This window comes from Hyperoodon ampullatus, assembly GCF_949752795.1.
Source record: "Hyperoodon ampullatus genome assembly, chromosome: 9".
Taxonomy (NCBI): Eukaryota; Metazoa; Chordata; class Mammalia; order Artiodactyla; family Ziphiidae; genus Hyperoodon; species Hyperoodon ampullatus.
In genome coordinates, this window is record NC_136922.1 from 65,763,083 (window position 1) to 65,778,410 (window position 15,328).

The 15,328-nt window shown below is 40.9% G+C and overlaps 1 protein-coding gene across 2 annotated transcripts in view; it reads left to right on the top strand.

The window, feature by feature from the left end:
* The window catches only part of BMPER (BMP binding endothelial regulator), a gene marked incomplete at both ends in the record, with an annotated part of 250,484 nt that overhangs the window by 158,923 nt on the left and 76,233 nt on the right, over nucleotides 1-15,328 (top strand). The window contains one exon of one of the 2 annotated variants that reach the window (XM_079711187.1): nucleotides 11,971-12,300. The exons of the other annotated variant lie outside the window; for it this stretch is intronic. Coding sequence (XP_079567313.1) covers nucleotides 11,971-12,300 — 330 coding nt within the window. The remainder of the gene's footprint in view (nucleotides 1-11,970; nucleotides 12,301-15,328) is intronic. 2 annotated transcript variants of the gene reach the window in all.

Genomic DNA, 15,328 nt, shown 5'->3' on the forward strand with positions numbered 1-15,328 from the left:
TTGTATGTATAGCACTTGGCTTGTGTGAAATGTTATCTTACTGTGTGTTGGCAAACAGTAGGTGGAATCTTGACCTAGCCACCCAGCAGAGACCTGAATCAGATAAATTCTTTGCTGGCCGAATGTCTGTTTTCAGACATGGAAATAGTACTTAGTGGCAAAGTTTTCCCTGATAAAAGAGGGAGGTGTGTGTGTGTGTTGGGGTGTGTGTGTGTGTGTGTGTGTGTGTGTAGAGAGAGAGAGCGAGGGAAAGAGAGATTGACTTTGAGAAAGAATTTAGTCTCTTAACCATCTACAAGACCAGAGGCAACCAAAGGCAGTCCAGACATTGATGCCCTGGCTCCGGTCTTATAGATTCATTAAGCTGTGCCTGTAGCTACATCAATCCTCACCATCAGAATCCCAACCCCAAAACAAAGTTCACGATTACATAACACAGAGGAGGGCAGGGTATTCTGAGCACAGATGTGCATTTAATTGAAATAACCTCAACTACATGTCCCACAAGTAACAGGAAATATCAGATTTCAGCAACTCAGGGTACAAGGAGGCTCACAGTTGCCAGGTGACTTTTTAAAACCCCCAAGGGTTAGATTTCCAGCTATGTGCAGCACTGGGGTGCCTGCTGTCCAAAAGGGGCCCTGCCTGCTGCGTGCACCCACCACGGGCATGGTGGAATTGCCCTGCCTGGTCTTAGCACACTTTTTTTAAAGTCCCTGAGCATCCCTACAGTGATCTTCAATTAAAGAGTGGTTGTAGGAAGGGGAATGCAACAACTTAATGCAACAGTGACCTTAGGGCCCATTTTATGAGAAATCTCCACTGACAGAGGTTCCGCAAATTAGTAATTCTGTGTTTGAGCCTCCGAGACTGTAAGCAACTCCAGGTCCCTTAATGCCAAGAGTCTGTCTTTAACTCAGGAAAGCAAGGAAATTTGAAACCGGAGCTCAAGATGCTTGTAGGATAAGAATTTGTGGTGTTGACTTTAGCCCTGCCGAGGGGGAAGAGGAGGTGTTAAGCTAAGTGGCCACTGAAGTTGGCCTCCAGCATCTGGAGGTGGGTTTGTCACAGCTCCCAAGGCCCAACCAGCAGACGGGGTGGCAAATAAAACCCAACTGTACCACACGTGGCGGCTGGGAAACCCCACGCAGGCAGAAGCGGCATTGGAAGGGTGTGAGGAAATCAGTTTGTTTTCCATTTTATATGCTGCTCTGTTCTAAGGGATACTGTTACCTTCAATGTTCTGGCTGTAAATTGATGCAAAGTTGGAGGAGCCTGAGGTTATTAGGGGTTATTATCCACCACGTATTGTCAGTTTCTACAGGGTGTCAGTAACTTCGTAAGTTCTGACTGTTTAGTTAACAGTCATCATCATGGAACAATAATGGCAGTAATTGTAATAGCAGCAGCAGCTAATTTTTATTTATATTAATAAACAGCCCAAACACTGTCCTGGGCTATCTTTGATCTTATTTGATCCTCACATCCATTTTATGGTCAAGTAATGTTATTAGCTCCATTTTACAGCTAAGGGAACTGAGGCTTAGAGGTTAAGAATGATGCCCAAGGTAGGCAGTGGAGCCCAAATTCCTCCAATGAAGTCTGGCCCCAGGGCCTGGGCTGGAGTTTCTACCATTGACTTCTTAGTCATTTTGTTCGGTTTGACAACCAGGTGCAGTTAGGAAGGGAAGAGAAGGTCCGAAGGGCTTTACAGCTGGTGGGGATTAGAGATTGGAGAAAGATTTTAGGGAGAGTTTCCAATTTGATAGTTTCCCTCTGCGCCACCCAGGGAGAAAGGTAGACTCAAGTGCCCACACTTTCATCTACCTGGCGACACCTCCACCTTTCTGCTCAGGTCCAGAACAGTTGGTGTGCTCTGTGCTCACTGACAAATCAAACTGGCGCGGTTTTTCCATGTCCGCTCATTTTTTCAGGTATGTTTTTTTCCTTCTGGCAGCTCAAGGTGGAGGTATTTCCAGAAGTAAGTGAAGATCTCCCCAAATTTCTTACTTACAATGATAAAATACCTATAGTTTTAAGTTTGAAATCACTGTGTATAAATTCCATCGGGAGTAAGAAAGAGCAGAATTGCTCTGCCAGTCAAGCTCATCATCATTTTAGCATCATGGAATTGTGTAAATGAATGGACCTTAACTATGAGGTCAACCTTCCTACTTCTTAGGTGAGGAAACTGAGGCTCACAGTAGTATTAACTTGAAGAGTTATGATGAAAACCTGCATTTTTTTACCTCCTCCAGTATTCATTCTGTAATATCATATGGCCTCCCTGGATTTTTGCTTGGGAAAGTATTCTTCATATAGATATACCATTATTAAAGCATTCAGTTAAAAGTTACTCTCTTGCCTAATTTTGAAAGAATATATTTTATACATAAGGATATGTATAAATTCATTATTAGACGTCTGGCACATTTAGCCAAGGCTGCCATCTTGAATCTTCAAGGAAGATGCAAATACCCAGTTTTTAAAGAAGCTTGTGACCAAAACCTCTTAAAAGTGGTGCACCTAAAATACCCCTAAGTGACAAAACAAAGAATATAAATCCCAAACTCTGAGAAGTATACTTTGTGGGAAAAACTGTATAATAATTTACGCATTACTGTATGCAAAGCTGAGGCAGATTTATACATCTCTGGAGGTCACATCTCCTCTGAATAAAATACAAACAACAAAAAATTGCTACTCTGCTGCCACTACAATTGCTCCAATTACCAGCTGCGATTTATTGAATGTAAATCTGTGTCAGGCATTGTGATAAATGCTCTCCATGCCGTTCTGTCACTTAATCCTCACAATGATCCATGCAGTGGAAGCTATTGTTATACCCATTTTACAAATGAGAGATCTGAGGGTCTGAGAAATTAAATAAGGTGAGGTCAGCCCATAGCCTGGTCCATGTGACTCCAGAGCCCAAACTTTAAGCACTATTATATGTTCTTTGTTGACTACATTTTTATTCATTTTGGAGGTTTGCTGCCAAATATATATGAAGTTTGCCAATTTCTTTCTTCTGTACATGATTAAGGGCTTCTATTTGAAAGCAGTTGTATTTGCTCACCTTTTAAAACCTTATCTATGTTTTTGAGGTCACTTAACCTCTTCTGCTTTTTGGATTACAATACTTGAATTCTAACCTTCCTTGGGAGTTTGGAGATATGACTCATTAGCTGCACTCGGTGGTTCCCTTTGATGTGAAATTCATATTTATGAGTAGTATCATCCTTTTCCTTATCACAGTCCCCTTCTTGGTTAATGCTCTCCACCCCCAGCCATTGCTCCTTTCCTCTGCTCTGCCCTTTCATATCTCTCCTTAGTACACACATCTGTTCTGCTTTTACTTTACACCTTTTCATCCTGTGAGCTCACAGCCCTGCCTGCATCTGCAGTTACTCTCTCATTTTGGTTTCACATTTGTCCAAACTTCCAGGTCCTTAACATAGGACTTCTTGACAAGATATGAATATGGTAGGTCTCAGCTTCTAACTTTTTTGGAGAGTACATTCTTCTTTCACAAAGGACTGTATTTGAATTTGATTAACAGTTGCTACCTTTGATTCTGTAAATTATCTGGGTTGGGAGTTGGATGGAGAGATTGATGGCTGTTTCCAACCCCTATCTGTTGACTGAATTTTGGCACCCTCTTTATCCCAGCTGTGCAGGTTTTGAATCTTAATGTTATTTCTCATACTTTGGGCATTTCTCTCCCTTGTTGATAATCAGTCATCAGGTCTGGTTGATTGTCTCTTTGCGTTTTTTTTCTAATAAATAATTCCTTTCCCATTCCCACAGCAGCCAGAACCTCATCCTATTGTCTGCAACTAAACTCTGTCTTTTCTCCGTCAGCCCCTTCTGCATACCACTGTCGGAACCCAAACTTGGCTTTCACGAAACCAATACTGGCTTCCTTCACTGGTCTCTCTCAGAATTTCCCAAAGTTTGTTTTATAAAACTCTAGTGCTGAGGGATAGTAATGAGTAATATTTTCAAAACAAGGTTCTGTTATTAAATACATTAGGGAAATGCTGGGTCAAGTAAACGGAAATTTGTTTCCTCACTGCAGAATTCGCAGAGCCCTTTCTATGCCAGTGTGCAGGGTAGACTTGCAGGAGGATGATGGAGCGTAGAGTCCCTCCCAACCTAATTTGGGCTGCAGAGGTTTTTTTATTTCTACTTATTTTGGCAGAGTAACAGGCAGGATTGATGTTTCATAGGAAACATGTTAAGAAATGCTGGTTATCTGGAATACATTTAAACTTCTCAGGCTGGCAATAAATCTCAGGCCAATTTATTTAGACGGCTTGGGTGTCTTAACATCTCCTGAAGCAACTACCCACTCTGGGCAGATCAGTCTCCTGCTATTCTTGTGCAAGCTGCCTTCTTTCCCATGTCCACGACTTTGTTAACATTCTTCTTTTGGTCTAGCGGCTTACTCGATTCTACCCCCAAATCTACATTTGTATGTCTTTTATAGATGAACTAAACTCACATTGTCTTTTCAACACATTTACATTTTATAAGTATGTTACAGTCTTATCCCGCCCTATTTCAGCTGGCAGTGGGTATCTATTTGCTAGATTTGCATAGCATTTATAATAATACAACTAATAATGACTACTCTCTAAGCATCTATTATGCTTTTGGCACTTTTGCAATGCTATCTTTGTCTTTATAACCACCCTGCAAAGTAGTTGTTCTTCAACCCATGTTACAGGTGAACAGACTGAGGTTATACAGGTAGTGTGCACATGATTTTGTAGTCATTGTGTAGCAAGACTGGGATTCAAACCCAGGACTCTCTTCTAAGCAACTTACTTAATGTTCACAAAGCTCTAAGGTGGCTTTAAAGCTGGAAGATAGGTTAATTTAGAGATGTGAAACCCATCTTTGCACTCAGGTAAGAAGTTCTCTTTACTGATAGATAGCAATTTCTAGTTTAAAGAGAGCAGACATTTTAAGGTCAGACTTGGATGATAGAGTGGCAAAAATGCATCGTCTATAACAAGTTTGTATTAACACCCAATGAATTTCCAGCATTCTGGAAGGTGCCCTGGAGGACATGGATAAAAGGCTGATACAGACCCTGAGTTTAGGAGCTTGTAATGTGGTTGGGGAGATGAAATGTAAACACATTAAATGAGAGAACCCTGTAATATAGTTTTTAATTAATTTCTAGATAGGTGTCGTTAAACTGAAGTTCATGAACTCTTAGGAGGTCACTGATCAGTCTTAGGAAAGGGTGTCTGTGAGCCTCTGCATTTGAGTGGATATACTCATGTGCACTTGGAAGGAAGAGTGTCCATACATTTCTTCAGATTCCCCAAAAGCTCTCTAATCCCAGTTTGTTAACAACAATGACTGCGTAGGATGCTGTGGTATAGGGTGTAAATGGAAACCTCAAGTCATGGTGTGGGAGGCACTGGCTTCAAAGCCACAGAGATTGGGTTGGACTCTGTCTTTACTGCTATTGGCTGGGTGACCATGGGCAACAAGGAAACCTCTCCAGACTCATTGCTAAGAAATTAGGGTAATAGTATATACCACGTGTAGAGAAGTAGTGAGGATTAAAGGAGGTAATGAAAATATGGAAAACATCTGGCATGGTACCTGGTGTAACCTAGTCACTCCAGACCAAGCTGCCTTGACTTTTGCTAGATTTATTAGTTTCCTATTGCTGCTGTAACAAATTATTACAAACTTAGTGTCTTAAAAACAATACACATTTATTATCTTAAGTTCTGGAGGTCAGAAGTCTGAAATGGATCTGAATGGGTCAAAATCAAAGTATTGGCAGGGCTGCATTCCTTCTCGAGGCTCTAGGGGAGAATCCGTTTTCATGCCTTGTCCAGCTTCTAGAGGCTGCCCATTTTTCTTGATGTGAAGCCTTCTTTCATCTTCAAAGCCAGCAATGGCAAGTTGAGTCCTTCTCATGCTGCAGCACTGTGTGACACTCACTTTCCTGCCTTCTTCCTTCATTTATAAGGACACTTGTGATAACATTTATCCTGCCTGGAGATAAATACACAGGATAATCTCCCCATCTCAGGGTCAGCTGGTTAGCAACCTTAATTTCATCTGCAGCCTTAATTCTTTGTCCTGAGAGCATTAGTTAATTATTCAATTAATTACTTGATTAAGCAAAATTCTGTTGAATTACCTGCTGTACACCATTTATTACACTTAACTATTTTAGTGAGTTCAGTGTGGGCAGTTTATTTTTCTCCACTGAAATTTATTCTTTAATTAATTAACCCATTCATTTAACAAATATTTGATACCTAATATGTATTATACCAGGCATTGCTATGAGTAATGCACAGATGAATCCGTTTATCATATATACAAATGTAGATCCTCCAATATCCAAGCCAGTGTGCCACGCACTGAGAAGTATACACAAAATTTACATGTAAGGAGTTTAAGGCCTGTTTTAGGAGTTAAGGATACATTACAACTAAAAGCTGTAGTTGGGTGGAAAGTGATTTATCGTAAGCGTTCTGTGGGTTTGATGACCATATTTTTAACCTTTAACCTTTTAACCTTCAAACTAAAAAACATAGTGTGACTGTAAGATAGAGTATTTGAATTTAAGAAAAGTCCCAGAAAAGATGAGCTGTGTGGTCAGTTTTGCTTTGGGGACTTACAGGAAAGAGAAGTGACTTTGGCTGAGGCGTGGGGAAGGTTGGCATGTGAGCCAGGAGCTGATGAACTCCAGTGCTGTGAACTGAGGTGTGGGGCAGGCACAGGCCACTGCACCAACCAAGATGAGAGGTGGGGAAGCCCTGGGCTCAGCTGGGGAGGCTGTAATAGGATGTCAGCCTCGGCTTTAGGTTTAAATTTAGTTCAAATTAGATTTCGAAGGTAAGGATGCTCCCTGTTCTCTTCTGTTTGAAGTTGGTGAGGATATGAGGTTATGGAAGTTATGTGAAAAGAAATTTACATTCTTAACAGTATCCCTACCAAACCTTTTTTTTTTTTTAATGTTAGTTTCAGGTGCCTACTCAACTTTTTTAAAAAATCAACTTTTTATTTGTAGATTTGTAAGTCTGTCTCATGGGTTAGGGATGGGTGGAAAAAACCCCGCTATGACCTAACCCCACATTCACACAGTCAAGTCAGATTAAGTTTTGATTTAAGAAGCCAAGGATGTAAAATCTGAAAGGAATCCAGGTGCCCCTTGGTGGAGCTTCTGTTGGCTTTGAGGTCCCCTGGGGGCAGCAGCTGTCAGGGACACCTCTGAGAGAGGCCAGAGCCTCCTGTGTGGGGAAGTTCAGTTCCTGCTGGGTCACACACAGCCTGTTTATATTGGAGGCTTACATCATGTCGGGAGGAGCCTAGACAAACAGCATAAGGGCTTGTGTTCAGGGCAGTGTTTCTAACCCCAGCCTTTCCTGGTTCTTGACCCAAACTTACCATTATTGCGGCTCTTACCCACCTGGGATTCCCAGGAGCCCCTGCATGACCCAGTGGTGCTGGGGTCCCACAGGGCCTGTTTTACTGCAGTTTATGTTGAGGAAAGTTTAAAGCCATGTTTTTCATTTGATAGACCTTCCTCATGGTTAGAAAACTACTCTGGAAAGGTACTGATCTGTGTGGTGGTGTGGTATTCTCTTTGCAGAGAATAATGGACTGAGGATGAAAGTCATTTTCTGTGTTTTCAAAGTGACTTTAGTAACTGGGGAAATCTTACATTAAGTGAAGAGGAAATACAATTTCATGTACAGGATAATCTTAACTATGTTAAAATGTACACAAACACAGACACAGACACACACATACACACACACACACACCCCAAAATGGTAAACAGTGATTATTTCTTGTTGGCGGAACCGTGAATGATACTTTTTTTATTCTTATGCTTTTCTGTTTTTGTTTTGTTGTGTTTTGGGGGAAGGGGGTTAGAGTCTTCTCAGTTTCTTTTATTTTTTATGACATGAGGTTGTATAATTTTCCCTTAATTTTCGCTGATGGATATTTTGAGAATAATCACTGTTCTCAGAAGGAAGGCATCTTATTAGAGTAAATATACCCATGGGAGAAATAAATGTACCTGATGAGGTTAAGAGAAAAACGTTGGAATTTTGTTTTCAGAAGCAGCCCGACTCTCTTAATTCTCATAGCTGTTATATTAAAGTAGGTAACATCAAAGAGATATGTTTTAATCCAGTATTTTTAATTTTTAAAAACAAATGTCCTTATTCCAAGAGTATACATAGCGATTGTAAATAATAAAATGTAAATGTAAATAATAATGTATATACACATAAACAAGAAAGAGGAAAATAAATGTCACACGTAATTTAATTACCTAAGAGAAAAAAACATTCTTAATATTCTACTCTTTTTTTTTCCAGTTCCTAGACATTGTATACATATTACTGAAAACAAACCAAAACAAAAATGACGTCTGATAATTTGACTTAAAAGACTATGAAAACACATACCACTGCTTGTAAACTGGCTTTTTCTCTCCATCCTCTGACTTAAACATATTCAGGCAAGGATAGTTATGGAAGGGTCTGTTTATTTAGCTCTAACTGCCACTCCAGCCTTTCCAGAAGAGTGTGACCGGACATCAGAACATCTTGGACTGTGACTCATTTCACTGGGTCTGCTGAACAAAAATTATATGAGGATACAGTGTTCATTTTTGTCCCCTAAGTGTTTCTATAGTTTTTTTTCCTTTTCAGCGAGGCAGGTTTTTTAACCCTGAGATTCTCACTTTGCGTCATTCTCTGTGCATGTGTTCGCTGCTCCTGCATGGAGACCTTGAGGATCTGGCATGGGGACCTTGAGGTGCCAAGAAAAAGGACCAAGGTTTCAAAATTATATTAGTTTGTGATACAAATGTCCCAAATGCAACACATAATTCTCAGGCATCTTCCTCATCATGAAATTTTGTTGGCTTCTTCTATATTGCCCTTATACAGAAAAATCATCCTGATCTCCAGACCCTTCTCTTCCACAAGTTATGGCCTCTTGAAAAATCTCTTTCTGGACAGACCTGCTCACACATGATTTCCCTTGCCTGGTCTCCCTGGATGTCTCTCACAGCTTCCTGCCCAGCTATGAGCAAGCTCAGATTTCCCTAGGGCCCCAGGGCCATTCTATAGGCGGTATATTTTCTGTTGCTTCTTTGAGGATTTGGTTTGTCACATAATTGACCTTATCTACATGTACCCACATCTTGACTCTTAAAAACAAAACAGGGACAACAAAAATGAAAACAGAAACATAAGGCAGAAGAAAAAAATTATCACTCATGGTTCTACCACCAAGAAACAATCTCAGTTTACAGTTTTGGGGTATGTGTGTGGATATTTATTTTAACACAGTCAAGATTATCCTATAGATAGAATTTTGTTTCCTATTTTTCACTTAATATGGCATAAGCATTTCTTCAATCATGAACATTATGTACAGACTTTTTCAATGACTAGATAATAGTTCATTTTATGGATTTACTACCAAGTGCTTAGCTATTTTTTTAATGTTAGGAGACAATCTAAATATCCATTTTCTTACAATGTGTCCATGATCAGTAGGCATGAAGAATAATGCTAGGGTATGTAGTGAATTCTTGGTAAATGTTAGCTGTTACTGTTTCTGTTAGTTATCATTTTGATGCAGTTGGGGTCAGAACACCTGGAGAAGCTGTATGTTGTTCCCTACAGACTCCGGGCAGAAGATGTACTCATGCCCTGTGCCTGCTCACAACTGAGAGAGGATTTCTCAGGAATATAATTTCAGCTCCTTCACTTGTGCCTTGGCCTTTGCCAGCTGAGGTCCATCTATTTCAAGCTCAAGAGCTCAAAAGCATTGATTGGTTCTGAGTTTTCTTGACAAGTATGTGGCATTAAAAACTCTGAAAAAGCCCTTTTCTTGAATTTGGTGCATCTGGTGGTCAGGTTAACATTTAGTCCTTTGGGGGCACATGGTAGCATTAACTTTGAACTATAATTCTCCTGATGCCACTTGAGGTGTCCCAAAGAACTGCCTTGCTCCCTGTCAACCAAAAAGCACCATCTTCATCCCAGGGAAGGATTCCATTTGTCAGAATGTGAGAGCAATGTGTGATAGGACAATTTTGAAGTAATCACATGGAGAAAGGACTGGAAAATGCAGTATGGGGTGGTGAGATAGGTGGCAACGCTAGTTGGGGGGATATAGGATTAAGAAGGTGAGGGTAGGGCCTCCCTGGTGGCGCAGTGGTTGAGAGTCCGCCTGCCGATGCAGGGGATACGGGTTCGTGCCCCGGTCTGGGAGGATCCCATATGCCGCGGAGCGGCTGGGCCCGTGAGCCATGGCTGCTGAGCCTGCGCATCCGGAGCCTGTGCTCCGCAACGGGAGAGGCCACAACAGTGAGAGGCCCGCGTACCACAAAAAAAAAAAAAAAAAAAAAAAGAAGGTGAGGGTAGGGTACAGTGTGGAGCAACAAACTGAGTAAAACTGGAGTCACGAGGAAAGAACACCATAAAAAAGGATAAGAAAGGAATCGAAATGGCGGGTGAATTAAAATGTTGCTGGTGAACTTTCAAAGCTTTCTCTCCCACCCTTTTCTTCCACCCTCCTCCCCACAAGTAGTGCCTTTTTTATATTCCTTGAAGTATTTGTTCATTGAAACTCTCCTACTCACCAGAAACAATCTGTTCTGTGAGTCTCTATTAAATGTTGACAAGGAAAGCTAACTTAGAACAAGTAATTAATTTACGAAATTCCCAATACATACGATTTATATGGAGTCACCTGAAATTGACATATGAAATGACATAATGTATCATAAAGCAACATTACTCTCCAAACACTTTAGAAATTAAAAGCAAATGTTTGCCTTGGATCCACTTGGTCATGTCAGATCAGTTGGCACATCCTTCCTCTGTATTGATGCTTAATTCTTCTGTTACGTATTCAGAGCAATTATTTGTATAGGATAGTTTCATATTCTTGACCTGTTCTGGAAATCGATCTTTTTATTTTAGTTCTTTCATCATGTGGGCTAATTTCTCTAAATGAATTTCTCATTTCCTGGTTGTTTATGCCTTCTTAAAAACAGATAAAATATCTTTATATAGAAAACAAATCAATGCCAAATTTTGTTTTAAAAAAAGAAATGATATTTAGTTTTCTGTATAAACCTTTGAAATGCCCTAAAGTGTAAAACTTTACTTGGATCTCATAAGTATTTGAATTAGTGGTATTTTGAAGTGATGAATTCATTGGAATTTCTTAAACTTACTAAATGATGGGTTTTACAATTGATTCTTTATCCAACTTTAGATTTTGATACACAGATCAAAATATAGGAGCCTTGTATTTCTAGAAAATACACGGAGACTATCAACTTTATCCGTGTTTGGTTCTTAACAATATTAAACATATATCTGTTTGGCAGTTATATTTATCTGTCCTTAGAAATACATGAGTGTTGAATATAATACTTTTCTAAGACCGTGAATAACACTGAGAATACCATGTTTCCAAATTTTTTGAGTCAGTTAAAAGGAAACCATACCAATGCTTTGGTGTATTGTCATTTATGTTGCTGCCTTTTATTTATATTTTTGTTCTTGTTTATATGGTTTATGAAATTAGGCCAGTTCTGTTTATAAAATTATCCTAGTTTCATTTCTCTGTCTTTGACATTAAGACCATAGAAGCATATCAAGTCTCTAAAATAGAAATGCTTTAAGAATTCAGAAGTGTTATAAATAACGTTTAAGTATAAAAGCACCAGAAGTATTACATGTCCTGTGAGGTTTGGTACAAACTTTTAGAACAACCAAACTTTTTATTTATTTTCTTTTAAGTTGATTTTCCTTAGTGCACCTCTGCTAAGGCCTTCCCTTTACCTGGCAGGTGCCCCTATCAGGTTTATTGCAGAGACCCCTGATTTCTCTTTGAATCCTTCTCTCGGTTTATGACCTGCTTTTGTCTCTCACTCATCCGCAGAGCCTGGCGTTTGCACAGTGTTCGGAGATCCCCACTACAACACTTTTGACGGACGGACATTTAACTTTCAGGGGACGTGTCAGTACGTTTTGACAAAAGACTGCTCCTCCCCTGCCTCGCCCTTTCAGGTGCTGGTGAAGAACGATGCGCGCAGGACCCGCTCCTTCTCCTGGACCAAGTCGGTGGACCTGGTGCTGGGCGCCGGCACCGTCAGCCTCCAGCAGCACCTGACCGTGCGCTGGAACGGCTCGCGCATCGCGCTGCCCTGCCACGCGCCGCAGTTTCACATCGACCTGGACGGCTACCTCTTGAAAGTGACGACCAAAGCAGGTGGGCTTCTAGAAGCACAGGCCTTCTGTGTACCTCTGGCTCTTCCCTCTGTCTCACCAACTTGTGCTCAGGAGCTGCAGCTGCTCCTCCTCCGCAGAGGAAAACCAGAGGCAGAGCAGTATTCTAGCCGCAGGTGTGGCCGCACGCCCGAGATGCCACAAAACAGCTGGAGAAATTTGCACACCGAGGAGCCTTGCAGTCTGACGCCAGTTACCCCAGTCTTGCAATCTGTCGACATCCAGTGCCTTTCCATCCTCATTCCAGACATAGCGGTGGTTCTCTCCGAATAACCCCTTTCTCATGTTTTGTTGCTACTTTAGGCCATGGATGTCTAGCTTGGAATTGTGTCTTTCCCAGCTCAGCCAGTAATGTGCAGTTTCACATCCGTGAGAAAGAGTGTTTCCTTGTTAGCATCTGTCCAAGAAGGAGGGACTCCTCAAAAGCAAACTGCAAAAGTGTGGGTGTGAAGATGGGAGTGCGGGTGGTGGACTGTGTGACCAGCAGTCCTGTCCATTCTTGACCCGGGGCAGGATGCTTGTTGAGTTGATGGGTAGAACCACTGGCTTCTGCTGGAGGACACTTAGGATGCTTGCTCTGAAAGCACTTCCCCAAGCCGTGGGCACAGGCAGCTGGCCGCTGAGGCCTTTTCTCAGCATCACATGTTGCCTGAGGCCCCCTGGACTCTGTGTTTCCCCTCCACGGGCAGATACATTCCCCCTAGGCCAAACTGTTCATAGTTGCTAGTAGGTAACTCCTAGGCATTCAGTGAGGCTCAAATTTTTGTCTGTGAGGTGCTGCCTTAGAGAGGCATCTTAGAAGCAGAAATCAATCCTTCATTCTCAGCCCCAAAGAATGAATTCAGTTCATTTACACAGTTTATATTATATCATGTATGGTTCCTTCCATGCTGCCTTTGGTTAATACGTATTGTTTGTCAACTGGATTTTGAACTGCATGTCCTCCTTGCATATGCTATTTCTTTAAGCATGATACTTGAGGAAATCAGCATATTTCTTACTTTTTGCACTGATGAGAATTTAACAATGTAAAAACATCAGTTGGGTTCCCGTTTCTTTAGCTAATATGGGTTGAAAGGGAAACATTTGATAGAGCAGGCACTTTTGAGGGACTGCAGAGACTGTTCTCCACGGCACTTTCAGAACCCTGTAAATTGTTTCTGTTCAAGCCAAAATATATTTGGTAAATTGGTTTGAGCTGATGGAATGCCAGCTTAGCTAAACAAAGGCAGGAAGCCAAGAGAAGCCCAGGGAGCTTTTATTTGAGAAATGTTAAATATTAATGTATTGGGACATTCTATAAAGAAGGGAAGGTTCCCATTGTTCACTTTGAAAGTGGTAGATGTGAAGAGCTCCGTTCATTCACTTTAGAGGGATTAATCCACCCCAGAAAATTCAGACACCTGTTGTTGCATTCAAATGACATGCCACTCTGCACATGTAGGCCTCAGCTCATCCCTTTGAAGGAAGCAACAGTTTGTGGCTTCATGTAAAATGTACACAAAATGACCCATTATTACACAGCTATAATTAGAAGCACCTTGCTTATCTGTTTGCAAGCCAGGTGAACACAGTGGATTCTACTGATATGGAAATTATTAGTCATCTACAACCCAATACTCAAAGGGATTCTGGATATTCAGATATTACTAACAGTTGAGGAGTTTCAATACTGTTCCTGTCACAGCTGACAATACCTTATGGAATAAGTGTACTTTTGTAAGGATTTCACATGGCAAAAATGACCATAAGGATGAGGCTGCTAAGACAATAATAATATATCATAAATACCATAATTAGGTTATGAATTTAACTCTTCTAGGCCTTGAACTCAGTTTCACAATTTCTTTTCTTTTTCTGTCTCTCTTGCATGATGCAAGTAATTTATGTGCCCTTAATACCCAGCTGAACAACTTCCTGTATCACACGGAGCGCACAAGCTTTCTGCTCGCTAGGGAGGAACTGTATTTCTTTGGGCACTAAACTTGCTTCGCGATTATCCATTGAATGGAACAATTCCACTTCCAGACAATGGTCTCTTCCACTCTGGTCTACCAATCTCAGTTTGTACTACTACCCCTTAGGGATATTTTCTTTTTATTACCTATTGATTTCCTATCTAAAATATCACAGTATATCCTTTGAGTGTTTGTTCTTCCTCCATAATTTTTTTTCATAAGCTCATGTGATCAAAGGGTACTTTCTTCAAAATAGCAGCTTAAATCAAGCCTGCAGCTGGAAGATGGGAGATGGGGAAGAATGGCTCTGTGGCCCTGTGGTTTATAGACTCAGCGCTTCACGATGGAATTGTCTGCCAGAGGAGCACAGGTGGCCATGTAGCTTGGGTGGAATTAGGCTATAGCTGCATTCCTAATAACAACTGGGGTAGTACAGAAGACACAGAACAAGGCTCAGTAGCTTGAGAAAGCTCTGCTCACCCATGTCACACACCCCCACCCCAACTCTTGGCACTTAGCAAATCACTTAAAATATTTCCTTTCTGCCGCCTATTCACTTCATCAGCTCCACCTGAAAGAGTTACATCAGATCCACCTGAAAGCATTAACGTGGGAGTGTGACTTTTTATTTTACTTTTGGTAGAGCTCTACACTTGATGAACCTAGAGTATATATATATATATCTTTTTCTTTTTTTCCTTTGGTGTAAACTCTAAACAGAAAACTTATCCATTTTTAAGCATCACTATGGTATGTCTACAGATTTTGCATCTCCTCTCTCTCTTAAAAGTGGACTGCTGCAAAAGCAACAATAACAACCAAAAAGAAAAAGAAAAAGAAAACCACAAAATAAAAGAACAACAATCCCTCTACCAAAAAAAAAAAAAAATTAGTAGTCTGCAGCCAGGTCACACACTTGAAAGGTGAAAAACAGGTTGGTAAAATATTCACTGGTGAGAAGGGAAAATTGGAAGGCTCTTCATACAGTGGAAGGAATGCAGCTGCTGCTCACATCCCACATGAGACGTGTCCTTCAGCTTCGGCCTTCTGACT